Below are 18,919 nucleotides of genomic sequence, written 5' to 3' on the forward strand. Positions count from 1 at the left end.
CTTTCTTTACTCAATGATTATTATTTCCTGCACTTTCTTCCTATTTCTCATCTATTTGAACCTACACTTCTCTATAGTCTTGTCCACCTGGTTTCCCTGGTTAGAGCCAAGAGTAAGAACTCATAGCACTGCCTCCACTGCATGACAGCAGTATCTCAACCAGATCAATGAAACAACATAATTAGGAATGCTTTAAAGGTCAATTACCAAGCAAGTCAACCTCAGGCTATGTAAATGCAAAGTGATGGGGAAGAGATTTTCATCTTAACCACCAACCAACTTCCCCAGGTGAAATAAGTTTGGCATTCCAGTGGGAAACAAATGCTTTTTTATTTATTTTTAAGTGTTTAAAACTTTTCAGAATAGATCTAATGTGGTTAAAGGATAAACTTTCTAGGTGGCATATTGTTCTTGTTGATTGTCTTCCAGTCAAGCACAACTCACAGAGACCCTATGAACAAAAGGCCTGAAGCCCCTCTTACAACTATCAACATTTATCAAAGTTCATAGAGTTTCCGGAGGCATGTTATTTAGGAAGTGGATGCCACTCATGCTATGTGTCATACTTATAAAAAATAAAAACAGACTTAAATAAAAATTAAGAATAAACATAGTACACAACGATCTAGAAAATATCAAATATTTCTTTAATATAAAAGGCAATTTGTACTGTACTTTAATTTTCAACTATTCAAGAAACACAAGACATGACAGTTGATGATACTTTATAGCAAGAAACACTACTGAAAATTTAATAACATTCAAAAAACATTTGAATTTTCCAAGAGAATACAGTTGCATGGGAGTACTATTAAGAGGCTGCCCAAAGAGTGGGGAATGGAGGAACAGTGGGTGGGTACTTACTGTCATCTTGACCAGACTGAAAGCTACTTCCCCTCTTGAGTGATGCTGTCTGACTAAGGTGCCCCAACACTGAGGAGGGTACTTCAGTGTCAAGGTCCAGCATGGTGCTGTGCAGGCCTGGGCCACCTGAAAGAGACACATTCTGTTTATTAGCATCACATGCAATCCTGTGTAGCTGATCAGATGGACTTCAACCACAAGGATACTCCTTGCTGAATTGTTTCACTATTTCCAAGAAAACATTTATGAAGGAAGATAAAAGGTATTTTCTTGAAATAGTTCACAAATTTTTATTTTGTATTAGTTTGCATACAAAATTCATATACATTGTGTTTCACACTATCCTTCATTCACATTGTGCTTCAGACAACCATTCCCATTCACTGTATTTAATAATAAAATTAATAACCATTTTGAACTATGCCTACCATTATACCATCTTTCCAGATCCCTACTGGATCCTTCCCATTTCCTTTACTCCCTCCTTCAACCCACCAAATCGTGTGACTCTGATTCCCCCGACCCTCTACTCACTCTGTATCCCCTGTTCCCAACCCATACCTCTTTGGATCCCCATACATGTTTTACTAGTTATCCTTCTATTTTTACAAGTAGTCTTAGGCAGTATTTGTCCTTATGAGACTGAGTTAGTTCACTCAGCCTAATGCTCTCCAGGCGCTCCCAAGTTATGTAGTAATTTTCAAAAGTGTTGCTCCTAAGTGCTGCATAGTATTCCATTGTGTAAATGTACCACAATTTCTCAATTCATTCATTCAATTGTGGTTGGACATCTGAACTGTTTCTATGTTCTTGTGATTATGAATAGTGCTGCTATGAACATTGGTGCAAATCTTCATTTGTGTCTCAGTTCTTATTTTCTCGGGACATATTCCAAGCAGAGGAATAGATGGGTCATGTGGAATCCCTATGTTGAGCTTTTTGAGAAAATATCCAACTGTCTTTCAGAGTGGTTGTACCATTTTACAATCCCCCCAACAGTGTATAAGTGTTCCTATCTCAGGGGAGCTCTGGTGGCCTAGTGGCAAGAAGCTGAATGTGGTTCGAATCCACCAGATGCTCTGCCGGAGAAGGAGGGGCCATCTTCTCCTGTACCAGTCTGATCCAATTTGACAGTACACACAAAGAGAAAATAATAAAATAAATATAAAAAAAAAAAGAGTTCCTATCTCACCACATCCTCTTCAACATTTATTACTTGCTGTCCTGTTAAACTTTGGCACTGCTACTGGGTATCTCATTGTGGTTTTGATTTGCCAGTTTCTCTTATTGCCAGTGATTTTGAGCATCTCTTTATGTGTCTGTTGGCTATGTGAATATCTTCCTTTATGAAGTCTTTCCATGTCTTTTGCCCATTTTGTAACTGATTATCAGTCTTTTTCTTGTGGAAGCCCTATAGTATTTTGTAAACTTCTGTTATGAAATCATTGTCTGAGATGGTATTGCCAAGTGTTTGGGTTTTTCCTGCAGTCAGTAGGTTTTCTTTTCGCCCTACCAGAAAAAGTTTTTGATGTTCACAGGGATTTAATCTTTAGAAGGTCACATCAATTTTATCCTCTCCTGGTTGTATATTTCTTGCTGTATTTGTCTCTTTATACCACAGGCTAGGCCTTCTAATCATAATCCCACTTTGTATCTTATGAACTTTATGGTTTGGGGCTTTATCCATACATCTCTGATCCACCAAGAGTTGATTATTGTGTATGGTGTGAGATGTAGATCCTGCTTCAGCTTTCTGCAGATAGAAGTCCAGTTCTGCTAACATCATCTACTCAAGAGATTGTCATTTCCCCATTTGATAGGCTTTGTTTCCTTGTAGAATACCAGCTGACCATGCATAGCTGGGTTAATTTCAGAATCCTTTATTCTGTTCCATTGGTCTCTGTACTTGTCATTGTACCAGTACCATGCAGTTTTGATTATTATAGCTGAATAGTAGGTTTTGAGATCAGAAGTGCTCTGCTTCCCATTTCCTTTCTAAATACCTTTTAAAAACTATTCCCACATGTTTGGAGTATTCAGTCATTATTATTTTTATTCAGTGTACACTCAGTTTTTTCCAACCAAATGGTCCTTTGAACCTGAAAATGCTCTTGTTCTAAAATGTTCTCAAGTTCTGGCGAAGAGAATCCCATGTTGCTGGGAGGTTGTAAGGAAGACACTGAAAATGAGACTCTCTGATCTAGAGAGGCACTTATAAACAAACCAGCCTAAGCCTGAGCAGTCAGAGATCTTCAAAATCAACTGAACTCAACAAACATTCACAGCATATATATTGGGCATAAAGACCCTTTTCTAGGCATGTTGTTGTTCTTGTGTGCCAATGTGTTGGAACCAACCCACAGCTGACCTTATAGCATGTTTTCAGAGGCACATGGGAGGAGACTGGCCATCTTTATCCCATGGAGCAGCATGTTGATTTAAATGGTGTACCTTTGCACTGGCAGCACGATTCCTTATCCCTAAGCCACCAAAGTTTCTCAAATCACAGTAAAAGGAAAAAGAAAATGTCACTCTTGATGAACTATAAACTTATGGTTAGGAAGAAAAATGCGTCCTAGTTTCTTAAGTCCAGGTACAGGATTGGTATGTGGAATGTGAGAAGTATGAATGTAAGAAAATTGGACATTGTTAAGGAAAAGAAATTGAACACATAAATATTGAAATACTGGGAACTGGCAAAATGAGATGGATGGGCATGGGACATTTTGAATCAGATAATTCACTGATCTACTATGCTGAAACGAAAAGGTGAGAAAAAGCAGGGTTACATTAATAGTTAAAAAGACCATTTCTAGATCCATCCAGAAATAGAATGTTGCGAGTGATAGGATAATATTCATATGCATATACAAAGAAACATGTTAGTACACTATCATTCAAATACATGTAGTAACAATTAGAGTCAAAGAGGAGGAAATAGATGATTTCTACCAACTTTCACAGTTGGAAATAAACTGAACATACAACTAAGATTAATAATAATGGGTGCCTGGAATACTTAAGTTGGGGGAAAAAAAGAAGGGTCAGTAGTAAGAAAATATGGACTTGGTGATAGAAATCAGGCTAGAGATAGAATGATAGAATTTTGTACAATCAACTGTAAGTATCTTTTATAAGAAACACAAATGGTGACTATACACATGGACCTCACCTGATGGTCTATACAGGGATCAGATTGAGTACATCTGTGGAAAGAATCACTGGAAAGGGTATCAGCTGTGAAAACCAGGTGAGGGGCTGCCTGTGAAACAGACCATAAACTATTCATATGCAAGTTCAAGCTGAAGCTAAAGAAAATGAAAACAAATCCACAAGAACCAAAGTTGACCTTGAGTCTATCCTACCTGGAGTCAGAAAAACAAAAGGGATGAACTTGCTCAACATTTCATAAGCTAAAGGAACTAAAGAACAAATTCAAGCCTTGAGTGGCAATATTTATGGATGCTATGGGCAGAATCATAGACACTCATAGGAGGCACAGGTGACGCGACAGCACATAACAACATGGGCAGAATACTGAATGATTCAGGAACTAACAAAAGAAGATGGAAGGAGTACGCAGGGTCACAACACAAAAAGAATTAGATGACAAAGAAGACTTTCATGAAACAACACATGTTCAAAAGGCAATAGTGAGGAAGGAAGAAGTTCAAGCTGCTCTGAAGAAATGGGCAAAAAACAACACCCCAGGTATTGCTGGAATTCCAACTGACATATTTCAACAAACAGATGCTGTCCTAGATGTGTTCACCAAGTTGTGCCAAGAAATCTGGGGGATAACTCTTTGGCTAACTGACTGGAAGAGATTCATATTTATTCTCATCCCCCTTGCCCCCAAAAAATGATCCAACAGAGTGTGGCAATTATAAAAAATATCATTAATATCACATCCAAGAAAATCCTGTTGAAGAACATCCAAAACCAACTTGAACAGTACACTGACAGAGAAATACAAGATGGGTTTAGAAGACACACAAGGGACAACATAGCCAATGTCTGATGCAGAGAGTATCAGAGGAATGTCTGTGTTTATGCAAAGGCATATGACTGTATATCACAATAAATTGGGGCTAGCATTGAGAAAAACGGAAACCCAAGAACACCTGATTGTGCTCATGTGCAATCTATACTTGGACCAGGAAGCAGTGGGCCAGAACAGAGCATGGAAACACTGCATAGTTCAAATTCAGAAAGAGAGTGTGTTAGAGGTGTGTGTTGTCTCCATATTTTTTCAATCTATATGCAAAACAGATCTTTGGGGGGGCTGGGCTTTATGAGGAGGAATATGGCATCACGACTAACGGAAGACGCATCAACAACCTGCATCAGGCAGATGCCACAACTTTGTTTGCCAAAACTGAAGAGGATCTAAAGCATTTCTGCAGAAGGTCAATGAATGCAGTTTGATGTTGAAGTTCAACATCAAGAAGAAAAAGATTCTAACCACTGAGCCAACTGGCAGCACTAAGATGGATGGAGAAAAGATTGAGGTTGTTAACAATTTCAGCTTACTCAGTTCCACAACAAACACTCTTGGCATCAGCAGTCAGGAAATCAAAAGATTAACTGCTGTCATGGGACCTCTCCAGAGTACTAAAGAGCAATGAAGTCAGTCTAAAGACTAAGGTGAGCCTGATTTAGGCCATGGTCTTCACATGGTGTTACTTGCTATGCATCAGAGAGCTGGACAACGACTAAAGATGACAGAAGAGGAACTGATACCTTTGAGTTGTGGTGCTGGAGAAGAGTACATTCCACGGATTGCTAAGAGGACAAACAGGTTTGTACTAGAGAGCATGAAACCAAGGCTTGACCAATGTAAGGAGCTTGCCCCTTGGAGCCAAGTATTTTGAAACTCCATCTGACATATTTGGGGCATGTTTCCAGGAGGGACCAGTCCTTGAAAAAGGACAACATATAAGAGAGGAAGACGCTGGAGGAGATGGACTGACATAGTAACTGGGATAATGTGGGTAAGTGTGTCGCAGACAATGAGACTGGATCAGGATAGAGGAGTGTTCAGAGATACTGTGCATAGGTTCGCCATTAATTGGTGTCAACCTGAGGGCACATCACAATAAGCAGTTCCTTAAAAACACACTATACCTCCAAGAGGGAAAGGGGAGGGAGTAGAGGGCTGAGGATGGGTATGGGAGAAATCACAAGGTCACACAATTTGGTGAGTGGTGGAATGGGGCAAAAGAAATAGGAAATATATAGTGGGGACCAGAAAAGAGGGGGTTATGGTGGGCACAGTCCAATGGTGATTAATTTTATAAAACACAATGTATGGCAATGATTGTTTGAAACATAATATCAATGAGAAAAAACAAACCACTATGCACATAAATGAAATACAATGTATATGAATAATTCACACATGCATACTAATATAAAAAATGATCAAGAGAGAGAGAGTTGGGGGAGGGAGGAGGGAGAAAAAGGGAAGAGAGGGAGGAAGGGAGAGAGGTGGGTGGGAGAGAGACAGATAAAAGACACACACACACACACACATACACACACACACACACACACACACACACGGGTGTGTACGCTCTGATGGCCTAGTGGCAAGAAGCTGTGTTGCAATCCCGAAGGCATGTGGTTCAAGTCCACCAGCTGCAATTACACACACACACACACACACACACACACACACACACACATCATTCTTATAAATAATAATAATAGTCATTGTTTAAATAGATCCTCAGAAATGTGAGGGGCACTCTGGTTGCCTAGTGGTAAGGAGTTGTGTTACCAACCCAAGAGATGGTGGCGTGAGTCCACCAACTGATCCCTGGAAGAAAGATGGGCAATCTCCTCCCATGTAATTTACAGCCTCTGAAAGTACTGTGGTGAGTTAGCTGTGAGTCAGTTCCGACTCAAAGGCACATGTTATTGTTGTGTACTGTCAGAATCAACATACAACAAAATCCTGGTGTTGGACTTGATTTAAATACTGAGTTATTCACACAGTTTAAAGAAACCATAAATTCTGGAACTCTTATTTTTTTTAGAAAGCTCTAATAATAAAAGTTGTGTTAAGAATATGCTTTTGTCCTATTAGAAGCCATATCATCTGTTTTTCATAGGCTCAGGAAAAGACACATGAGCATGAACTAATTTTGTGACTGATAGTCCAGTCAGCAGGCAAGCAAGGCCCAGCAGAGCTTGGGCTTCTTGCATCTGGAACGTAATGGTGGGCACCTCTGCAAAGCGACCAGAAGAGGGCAGGCTTGTGCTGTGTGTGGACATACAAACTCTGTTAAGGTAACTAGTTGCTGTACATAGTACCCAGAAGATATACTTAGGGCACAGAACAAATGAAAAATATGTCGAACACCCTAAAACTCACTGTTGCGTTGATTCTGACTCAACCACTAAAGAGAAGAGAAACTGTCCCAGGGCTTTTTGGCTTGTACATCTTTATGGAAGCTGCCTGCCTCATCCTTCTCTCTTGGAGTTCAAACTGCTGACCTTTCTGTTAACTGTAGAACACCAGGTTCCTAACATGACTTCTACCCCACAATAATTACTGCAAATATTAAATCGTTCTCAAGATAAATAAGCATTTACATGAAAGAACAAAGAAATAGATTTTTAAAGTCCTACTTTGTACAAAAATATAAAATTAGTAAACTGCTTTAAATATTCCACAAAATCCATTTTATCTTCTCTTATTAATTTTGCCTCAAAATATAGTCACTCTTGGTGTGGTCACTAGAAATACACAAACATGCATGGCTATAATTACACTTTTCCTATGGCATACTCTCATCTGTGCAGATCAAAGGCCACTGATATGAGGTAAGACGGTATCTCTGAAACCTAAAATATACGCCTCTTGAGAACCAAAACCTTGTTCAACTTATATTCACAGCTCCAGCTTTTCATCACAAAAATGCTCACAATGGGACATTGTACAAGTACCCAGCAAACTGCTCCCTGTATTTGCAACGATCCCCTGAATCACTGGCCCTCCCTCAGGCTTTCAGAAGCTGTAAACTGCATCGAAGCAGACACCCCACCGTTATCCCTGGAATCTGAATCACCTGCCTGGGGTGGGCAATGTGGTTCCTTACCCACTAAGCCACAAAAGGTCCCTTAAATTTCTCAGCCTGAAAGACTGGATGAGGCTCTGCAATGAGTTAGCAGCATGGGTCATGGAACACAGGCCAGCATTTCACCATCTATAAAAATGAGGACTCTAAACTTTAATTGTAGATTAAATCTAGCTGCAAATTTTTCTGCCATCCAAACACACAATGTATCTACAGATACATTTGAAAGGAAAAAAACAAAACAAAACACAACACTTTAGAAAGTTAGTGTTTTAAATGAATACTGCTCTGGCAATATTCTTAAAGGGATTCTTTTTTGAATCACAAATGTGCAGAAGAATTTGAACAAATTAAAAACAAGCACAAAATTAAGAAAAAAATCATTTCAGGGATCCCATTTAAACACAAAAGGGATTTTTTTTAATAAGAAAAAAGTGGTTAGTTATTGTGTTTTCAGAAGCAGAAGATATTTATGGTAGCAGACACTAGTGATCAGAGTCACACCAATAAAGGAACAAAAGCTGTAGTGTAGACACAATCCAAAGTATAATATGCATCACTTCTCTTCAGAAAAAGAGCCTATCAATCTTTGACAACTTGCTAGCAACAAGTTAAAATATTTGCTATTTTAGTCCAATAATAGCAAAATTGAGAGATGATAAAAACACACGAACTTTTGCTAATCTGTAATCTGGCAGATCTTTTGAGAGGCCCAAACGTTTTAACATGACTTCAGGGAGACCACAGAAAAGGCTTGTTCCATGTAGAATTCCAGTGAAGCTGCAAGGAAACCTTATCACACATCCTTCAAATCCTGTCTACTCCAGCTGTTTCAGTTTTCTAATGTCAAACGCAAACTGCAGTTGGTACTTATCTAATGGACTCTAAACATAAAGGGCAGAGGCCTGTCAGGGAAGCCTGCAGCTGCGGTCCCAGGTAAATACATTTACTGTCCTTGTCTGTCCAGCTCGGCCTACGCCTCCTCTGTGCACAATGGGCGGGAAAGCTGCCCTGCAGAGGCCTGATCTCAGAAGGATGCAGACTTCCTCACTGACTTAAACACCTTTGAATGTACTTTCCTGTGCACAGCGGGCTCTTGTCCTGTGCTAAGGGCTGACCACCCACCACTGCTTGTTGACCAAACATGCTGGCCTGGAACCTCCACAAACGCAGCAGGGCAAGATTCCTTTCAAGTCCACCACATGCCCAGCTTCAATGCCGTAGACAGGGCAAAGCACAAGTCTTCCCACTTACAGCTGGGGCAAGAGATAGACAAGCTCTTTTTGATCTCATGACTCTATATATTTACAAAGTTGACAAGACATTTCTTAAATGTACAGAGAACAATTTAATACAAATTAAAGTCAAGGAGCTATGCTTTATAGACTCCTTCTCGGGGACTCTAATGTGCCCTTTGCCCAGTCCAGGTAACACAGCTGGACGTGTTTTACTTTTTTCAAAATAACAAGTGAAATATATACTAGAGTCTAAAAACCATTTATTAACTCATATTAGCTATACAAGCAAGAACTATTTATCAGGAATAGACTTATACAGGTGGTTCTCAGAGATCAGTATGTACTTTAATAAAAATAAAACATTTGTTTTTCAACTGCTGTTTTGAATGAAGTAAAGCATACCCCATTTACTAGTTAATATTGGTTACATAAGAAAGAACTATCAGTAATATCCTGGATAAGCAAAATTAGCTATACTTTCAGTAAAGTATTGAACTTTTTGTAGCTACATATAGACTTAAGCTGAGAAAACAGTTTGAACATATATGTAATGAATTAATAAAAAAATTACAGAATACAGAGCAAAAGTGTTGTCATGCCCAATGTGTTAGAAGTACCAATTAATGCTAAGATTTGGTGTGTGCCTGACCCTCATTGTCAAACAATCTCTCTTTGAAGCTGAACGGATGTGCTTTAGACATTAAATGGCTCCCAGTTGCTCGAAATATTCCTGCAGAAGTACAGTAAGCCAAGGCAAGTGACAAGAGCCACATGCCAGAATAACATGCCGAGAAGGTCCTTCTGTCATGAGCCTCACTGGACTCTGATCTGACACAGACAGATCATGCATTGTAAGGTGACCAGAATCCAGAATAAAATCGAAGGCTTTCCTCCAGCCCTCTCCAGTGGTATTGAACAGCTATGAGTTTACTAAACACAGGATCCACCAATCAATGCTGAGCAGATGTGATTTAGACATGAAATGGCTCTTAGTTTCTCAAAATATTCCTGTAGATGTACAGTAAGCATGGCAAGTGAAAAGGAGATAAAATTGTCAAAACCAAGATTACTGGCTTTAAAAAAACTGCTTAAATTGCAAGCAACACTAATTGTTTTTTGGAGGATGAAACTGTCACTGTCTTCACGCTGGACTAAAACAGCTAGCCGAAATGTCCACTCATTATGTCAAAGACCGCTAAGCTGCATTCTGGTAATTAAAAGGGATATAAATGTACACTAATTACAAACAATAACAACAATTTCTAACAATGAATACTTCAAATCTAACTTGCCCCATACAGAAATCACCTGGTTTTATTTTTTTTTCAAAATGACGCTGTGCTGGAAGGAGAACTGGTGTGAAGAAGAAACTGGTTCTTTCCTCTACTTCTTTTTTTTTTTTAATTATTATTATTATTATTATTAATTTTAATGAAAATTTACAGAGATTTTGGATTTCCATTCATTCATTGTTGCACATTTCTCCCTGCCCACCATTCCCCTCTAGTTCACTCTTCTCTTTGAGAAGTAAAATAAAAATTTTTTCATTTCCTCTACTTCTTATGAGTCAACTTACTCCTGCATCATCTATTGGAGCTTATGCATATTAAAATAAGTAACTCAAGTCCCACATCACTGTCTAAAGCCAATTTCGATTTTATAATACAGTGTATGGAATGATCACATGAAACAATGTGACTAAAGGAATGTGTGAAACACAATGTATATGAATTTTGTATGCAAACCAATATAATTTAGAAAATAAAAATGTGCTGTGTAGTCACAAGATAAAGAAGAATCAGCACACAGAGAGACAGTGACCAAGAAGCCTGCTTGCTGGCGACAAGGGAACACCCATTTGCGTGAGCAGAACTCATTCATGGGAGACAGAAAGAAATCACATCAATACCAGCAGTGTCTGCAATGCTATCTTTATATGTTTCTCATTTTAAACTGACCTCTCCTATTCTGGACTCATACTACTATGGTAAAGATTTAATGAGGAAACATTTTTCAAATCTATTATAAGTAAGCGCCATAAAAGAACCTTCCAGAAAAAGAATTCTATTTAAAAATCATAGTTTTATGAAAAGATTTAAATATTCTGACTCCAAAAAAATAGTGATACAATAAAATGTGGAAATTATCCCATCATTAATATCACATGTGAACAAAATCTTACTAAAGATGATATAAAAACAGCTGGAATGGTACATTGACAGGGAACTATCAGAAAGTTAAGACAGATTCGGGAGAGGCCATGGAATGAGGGATATTATCTTTTATTTCAAATGAATCTTGGTTGATCGCAGAGAATACTATAAAGATGTTTATTTATGTTCCATTAACTAAGTAAAGGCTGTGGATTACACGGATCATAACAAATTATGGATAATATTGAGAAGAATAAGAATCCCAGAATACTTAATTGTGCTCATGTGAACCTTCTACATAGACCAAAAATCCACTGTCCAAGGGAACACTGAACAATGCATGGTTTACAATTTAAAAAAATGGTGTGCACTGGGGCTTTCTACCTATTTCATAGCTATTCAATCTGTTGAACAAATATTTCAAGAAATTGGACTACAATACAAGGAAGAATAAGTCATCAGGATTAGAGGAAAATTCATTACCCACTTCCATCATGCAAATGACACAATCTTGTTTGATGAAAGTAAAGAGGAATTAAAATACTTACTTATAAAATCAAAGATTACACACTTCAATATAGATTACTTCTCAATATCAAGAAAACAAAAATCATTACCACTAGATCAATAGACAATATAATGATATATGGAGAAAAGATTGAAGTTATCAAAAATTTCACATTACTTGGGTTCACAATCAACATCCACCATAACAAGTAAAAAAAAAAAAAAAGAAGTGCTGCATTGTGAAAATATGATATTAAGGACTTTTCCAAAATGCTAAAGAGCAAGGATATCAGTGCAAAGACTAAAGCACATGCGATCCATGCCATGGTCTTTTCAGTTACTTCCGATGCCTCTGAATGCTGGACAATGAATACAGATGACAGAAGAATGGATGTTTTTGAGCTGTGGTATTAGAGAAGAGTACTGAGTATCCCATGGACTGCCCAAAGAATAAGCCAGTTTATCTTGGAGAAAGTATAACCAGGGTGCACTTTAGAGGCAAAGATAGTGAAACTTAATCTCACATAATACCAGAAAGTTGTCTGGAGGAACCAGTTACTGGAAAAAGACATCATGCTTGGAAAGGTGGATGGTCAGAAAAAGAGAAGACCCTTAAAACTAAATGGACTGATACAGTGTCTGTAACAATGGGCTTGAGCACATCAGGCAGCCTGAGAATGGCGTAGGATAAGAGCATGTTTCAAATCTGTGGTTCCTCAGGTGACGGAATTGAATTGATGACACTTAATACTAACAAAAACATGTATAACAATATAATCATTAACTTTTTAACTGTGGAAATATTTTTATAATTCTTCAAAAAGCTTAAGTTTCATAGCAGAGGTGGTACCTTCCACTCAATGTATGAGCTGGGACTAACTGCACGTTTACCATTAATACCTGAAATACATTTTTCTATTACCCTCATAAGCAAAAATGAGCCCTATCACCAACCATAAAGGTTCAAAAGAGTGACATTTGCCCTAGGATAAATCCCTGAATGCATGAAGTAGGATAGGAGGACTAATGGAAATGAGTATTACAAGGAGTAAGTGTGAAAAGTCTGACTGCCTTGTGAGTATACATAAATTCTTAAGTAAAAACCCAAAATTCTTAGTAAGCTTTCACTCAAATTGGAGTTAATGGTAAACTGTAAAGGTAAAAAGGTTTATTTGAATTACATTCAGCAAGCTCATATCTATATTTTTTATTGTGTTTCACTTATGTACATTTCTTTTTTCTTTTTTTCCTCTTCCCACTAAACTCTGCAGCCCTGTGATTCCTCCCTCATATTCATATTTTTAAACTTTTAAGAAAAAAATATAGTTTAGATATACAACAAATAAATCATAATAATACAATTTAAGCATGTATTTTCTGAGTGTGTGTTGTAAGTACAGTCTTGAATAAACACCAACATTTTTACTTCTTCCTGAAAGTAGTCCATCTTCTCATCTGGCTCATGTCTGAAATGATTAAAAAGGCAGCACTGATGCAGTCCCTCTCACTTTTTACTTCTCCAGCAGGCCTATATTACTGTACTATTCTGAATTTAATCTTCCAGGTGACATACCATTCCTAAATGTTAAAGAAGGGTCCTAGACATGGAAACACATTTGCTTCTGTTGTGTGGCTATTTTAAAGACTCTAGTTTATCAAAGTTATTGCTTCTATTCTGAATGCCTCAGAAAACACCTCTGGGAAGTCCTAATTTAGCTCATATCTGAAAGAAGATAATCATTTCTACTCAAACTGACTGATACTATTCATTTGATAGGAGACATAGCTAGTATATATTTTAAGACTTAAAACTCATTTTCACCCCCATGATACATCTTGAAGGATATGTACATGTACAGCCAAGCACAATCAATAAGAGTGCATCTGAATTCCAAAATCAATCTCCATAATAGTCTATGTGTTTCCTACTGCCAAAGGGGCCCTTTAGAGTAGTGAGAGAAGATCTTCACCCTGAAACCCACAGCGTCCCTTTTCAGCAGGAAGTAGCTAAGAGAATATGCTGTCCCCTTTTCCTTATGACTCAGGGTGAAGTCTCTCTCAGGGAGGAGTGATAGGGAATGGCAAAGGATACACTGACAAAGAAGATTAATCAGAACTGGCTTCGACAAGCACTGTGGCATTTGGACAAGAACAAACTGGGAGGAGGGTAAAGAGAATAGTGCAACAATGAATGAGTGGAAGCCCAAAATCTCTGTAAATGTTTATGAAAATTAATAAAATATAATTATAGAAAAAAAAAAAAAAAAAAAAAAAAACAAAAAACTCATTTTCAGAACCAAAAAGAAACATCTTTGAAGACTACCTTTAAAAAAATCTGTTTCAGAAAGCCAGTAGGGGGTTGACCATTGGCTTTTCCTGGCAGGAAAAGCTGATGCTTTAGTCTAATTTTGGACCTATTTCACAGGAATTTTAAGAGCTGAAGGATACTTTTTAAAAGGTGGTAAAAGTGTTCTGTGTGTAACGTGTTAGGAAGCAAGCTACGCTGAATATACACAATGAAAGACGCAACATCACCACTGTGTGCTGGAAAACCCAAAATTTAGAATAGTAGTACTGAGTTCAAGATGAGTTTTTAAAATGTGGATCTTAGCTTTTCTTGTTTTACCTTCTTTTCCTTCTCTTACAAAAAGCAAACGATCCAATGTGATGAGTTGTGACAATACTGGGGTATTGCCACAATACTGGAGGTATGTGCCCTACTCTGTTGAAAGTGTGACAGTGGGTGACCCTTACTCGCACATCCTTGTGTATAACCTGCAGGAGCACCATGTGCCAATCTGTGCCTAGGGCCACCACACACGGGACCACCCACACATACGGGGAATAATCTACACTTGGGTGACTCACACACATGGGATAACCCACACACACGAGCATGCCCACACACAGAATAAACCTCTACACACAGGTGATCCACACACATATGGGGTGACTCTCACACACACAGGGTGATACACACACACACACACACACACACACACACACACACACGAAGGTGTCATACACCCATATAGTGACCCCCACACAAAGAACAAACCCCAACAAACAAGGTGATCCACACGCATACGGGGTGATCCCACACATGAGATGACACTCTCACACACACAGGGTGATACACATCCTCATGGGGTCACATACACACGGGATAACCCACACACATAAGGGTGCCCATACAACCACAGAGTGACCCACATACATAGAACACCTACACACAAGGTGATACACACATAGATAGGGTGACCACACACACACACACACACACACACACACACACACGAACATACAATGTCCCCCCATACAAAGAATGATCCACACATTCATGGGGTGACACATATACACAGTAATCCTCACACACAGGGTGAACCCCAAAGACAGGATGACTCGCACTTACACAGGGTGATATATATATAAACGAGGTGACCCCCACACATGGGCTGACTCACACACACACAGAGCGACACCCCCCCCACACACACAAGGTCACACACACACACACACACACACACACACACAGAGTGACCTTCACACATGGGGTGGCCCATCCACCGCATACAAACACTGGCTGATACATACACACACACATCAAGTGACCCAAACATACAAGGTGATCCACACACAGGGTGACCCACATACAAGAGAAAGGTTATGCCCAAGGATCACCAATCTTACGACTGACCCACCGCCATTGCCAACTGCTGCACTTACAAAAGAATCTTCCTTGGAGAGCCAAGGCTTTTTATGTTGCATTGTCTCTGAAAATTCATCACCATCTTTGCTTGTGAAATTCTCTCTAAAGACCACAAGACTAAATACAATTAACATTTCCCCCAAAACTACCATGTAAAGACCTAAAGAGAAAAAACTGTATGTTAATTCGATTTCTTGCATTCTTACAGAAAGGCCAGCTTTACTTAAAAAGACACTAAGAACTCTTTTCCTATCTGAAATATTTATATTATACCCACTTAAAAATGTATTTTATTTCATGAAACTGTCTCAGTTTGAGCCATTGTTCTCTCTGAGGGTTTATTTAAACAATTATAACCATTTCCCCAACGTTAACAGTGTAAGTACAGAACATCTTAAAAATCATACCTTTAGGTTTAGAATACAAATTTTCATTTTGAAGCCAATTCCTGAGAAAACTTAATGAAAAACAATGAATATTTAGAATGAAGAGCTAGGAAATAAAATATAGGCACTGTCTTCTTATTCAGTATAAACAATTTCCAAACATTTTCACACAGAACCCACTCAACTCACCAGGCTATTAATCACCTTTTCACATGCCATGAGAAAGCCTAGACTTCACTGCAAAACCACACCATGCAAGACAACCAACAAGTGTGCCCACATACACTGTTGCACAATAAAACAGAGACACCCAGCACATGATGCTGTCTTTTCTTCTTCTTCACATATTTCGAATTCTCCAAAATAATAAAAACTACTTCTGACCCAAGCCCGAAAACGAAAGGTTCTGGGATGTAAGCATTATATTACCTATTTTCTTACTGATCATGAAAAGGGTTACAGTTTAACCACATTCTTCTTTCTGAATGCTATGTTGTTGTTGTTGTTAAGTGCTGTCGAGTCGTAGGCGACTCATAGCAATTCTATGAACGAAAGACCTGGACACTTGTATAACTTTTGTCCTTTCTCCAGGTTCATAGGGTTTCCAGAGGCAAGCTATTACGGAAGTGGATGCCGCTCCTGCTTCCAAGCTTGTTTTAATCGGGGAGCTCCACCAAACACTGTCCACCACGGGTAACCATTAACATATTTGACACAACCATGAGTTTCCACTCTGTACAACAAGTGGACAGGCCAGGGCTATACGACCACAGGAAAGTGAAATTACAGTGTGTGATTAATGAACCTCAGAAATGCACACTGTATTATCCTGAAATTTGTAGTCTGCTCACAAAGAGATAATGTTTTTGTTTTCTAATTACAAAAGGAAAGTTTATGAAAGTAACTTCAATTAATGGATAATATTATTTCACAAGTGATAAGCAAGTTCCACAACAAGTTGGTCTGCAGTGAATGAAAAAGTAAAAATGCTCCCATAAATGCAATGTGGAGCCAGTTCCACACAGTGCACAACCTTGGAGCATGGATTCAGGTCTGAACCACCAAAGTCAGTGAGCATTGCAATGAGTCAAGTCACAGATGCTCTGGATTACCTGTGCACATAAAAGTTATGTTTAGACTGCACTGCAGTCTTTATGAAAAAGTTCAGAAAGTTTCAAGAATTACCAAAATGTGACACAGAAACACAAAATGAGCACATGCTGTTGGAAAAATGGTGCAAAAAGACTTGCTGGGTAAGAGGCTGCCACAAAACTTCAATTTGTAAAAAAGTCTATAACTTGTCCTAATTCCAAGGGCAATAAAGTGAGGTTTGTATTGGAAGCTCAGAAGGGCAGGGCAGGAGTACACTGCACAATAGGGAGCATTTCCATTTACATCTAAGAAAAAGGCAGACATTTGGTTATCAAATGCTTTAAGCATGGAAATGTCAACAAGATGCATGAAACTGTATGAAGTACAGTGTGTATGAGAGACTGTGTGGGACTCAATGTGCACTGATAAAGTGCAGAATGTATGAGTGGTTATATGCAAATCAATTGTAAAACTAGGGGACTGAGAAAAAATGTACAATATAAATGAACACTGGCTAGTGTAAATTTAGAAAGTGTGTTATTCTGCCTTTGACCCACATGACTGAAAATGCTAAAAGGGAAGATCTGCCCTTGAGATAAGCTTGTTAAAAGTGGAATCTAGTGGTGGGGATTGGGGCTTGATCTCTGCCCAGTATTGAGAAGGTTTGCATTGGAATGGATGTATCGACCCACACTGACTTTTCTGAAGAGGTTAAATAATTTGAAAGAAGGACAAGCAGGAAAGGAAAGAAGGAAAAGTAAAAGGAAAGAAAGAGACTATCTTTTTAATCCATGCGGGGGCCAAGCCTGAGTGAAGAGACCAACAGGTCTGGAATGCAGGGACAAAAGTGGACTCGTGAGCTTACAGCTGATGCCCATTTGAACCTAACTGCAGATGGCTCGGGATGAGTTGACCAGAACACAACTGATGAAGAGAAGATGATCCATGGTATGAGTTAGGATAGATTGTTGCAAACTGATGACTTGCTCTCAATTGGACTTTGCTTGTGAATGTAGATGCTCTAAGTTTCCAAGTTGAACAGAGGATACTTGAGCAGAAAAAGCAAGCTTATTCCTTCAAAGTACTGGTTTGATAGGGGTTGGTTATCTATAAGGGGGATATGAGAGCATGAGGCATGAAGTAGCTGGCTTACATGCATTCATGAATGTAGTTATTAGTAAGACAACTGTAAGGGGAGAAAACCCCCTACAATATACATGAATGAAATATAGTGTAAAGGAAAGATTGCATAAAACACAATGTACTTGCATGAAACACATGCATATGAATGACAAAGAAATTAATTAAAAACTACACATCTCAGAAATTCAAACACTTTCATAATTAATATTCAGGGTGTCTCAGACCACGTATATTCATTCAAGAGAGCATCACCAAACACTGAGGAGATGGGGTGGCATTTATCTGACACACGAGGTACCTGGAACACTTGATTCTCCATGCCTCCTTACCTTGATGATCCATAGTCTTATCTAGGTTCAACTGAAATGTCACCATTTCCAGAAAGCATCTGGGGATATCCTTCCTAACAGGCCAAGTGACGTGCTTTCACAGAATATTGTATTTTATCATGTTTTCTCAATCGCAATTAAATATTTCCGTGAGTTCTTGAAACATATTTCCTCTCAGGATACTACCAAGTCCAGGCGTTGAGAGCCTGTTCTGGCCTTGCTCACCACAGCACTTCCCATTTGAGCTTTCAACTGCTGTGTGTACCACTGGGGACTTTCAGGAGGCCCTGAAATGCACTTTTCATGTGTGTGGGTATGGTGGGCCAGAAATTGGTACTCTTAAAAAATTTCAATGAGGGTTGCAGAGTGGATTATATTTGGGGGTAGGGGGTGGGGTTTGGGGAGGTGCGGGG

At 38.7% G+C, this 18,919-nt stretch overlaps 1 protein-coding gene across 1 annotated transcript in view; it reads right to left on the minus strand.

Annotated features, from left to right (window-relative positions):
* The window catches only part of EXOC2 (exocyst complex component 2), a 248,021-nt gene that overhangs the window by 131,526 nt on the left and 97,576 nt on the right, over positions 1-18,919 (minus strand). Inside the window, exon 11 of the mRNA XM_006888701.1 lies at positions 865-990. Coding sequence (XP_006888763.1) covers positions 865-990 — 126 coding nt within the window. The remainder of the gene's footprint in view (positions 1-864; positions 991-18,919) is intronic.

This window comes from Elephantulus edwardii, unplaced genomic scaffold, assembly GCF_000299155.1.
Source record: "Elephantulus edwardii isolate Elephantulus edwardi_28Jun2011 unplaced genomic scaffold, EleEdw1.0 scaffold00071, whole genome shotgun sequence".
Taxonomy (NCBI): domain Eukaryota; kingdom Metazoa; phylum Chordata; class Mammalia; order Macroscelidea; family Macroscelididae; genus Elephantulus; species Elephantulus edwardii.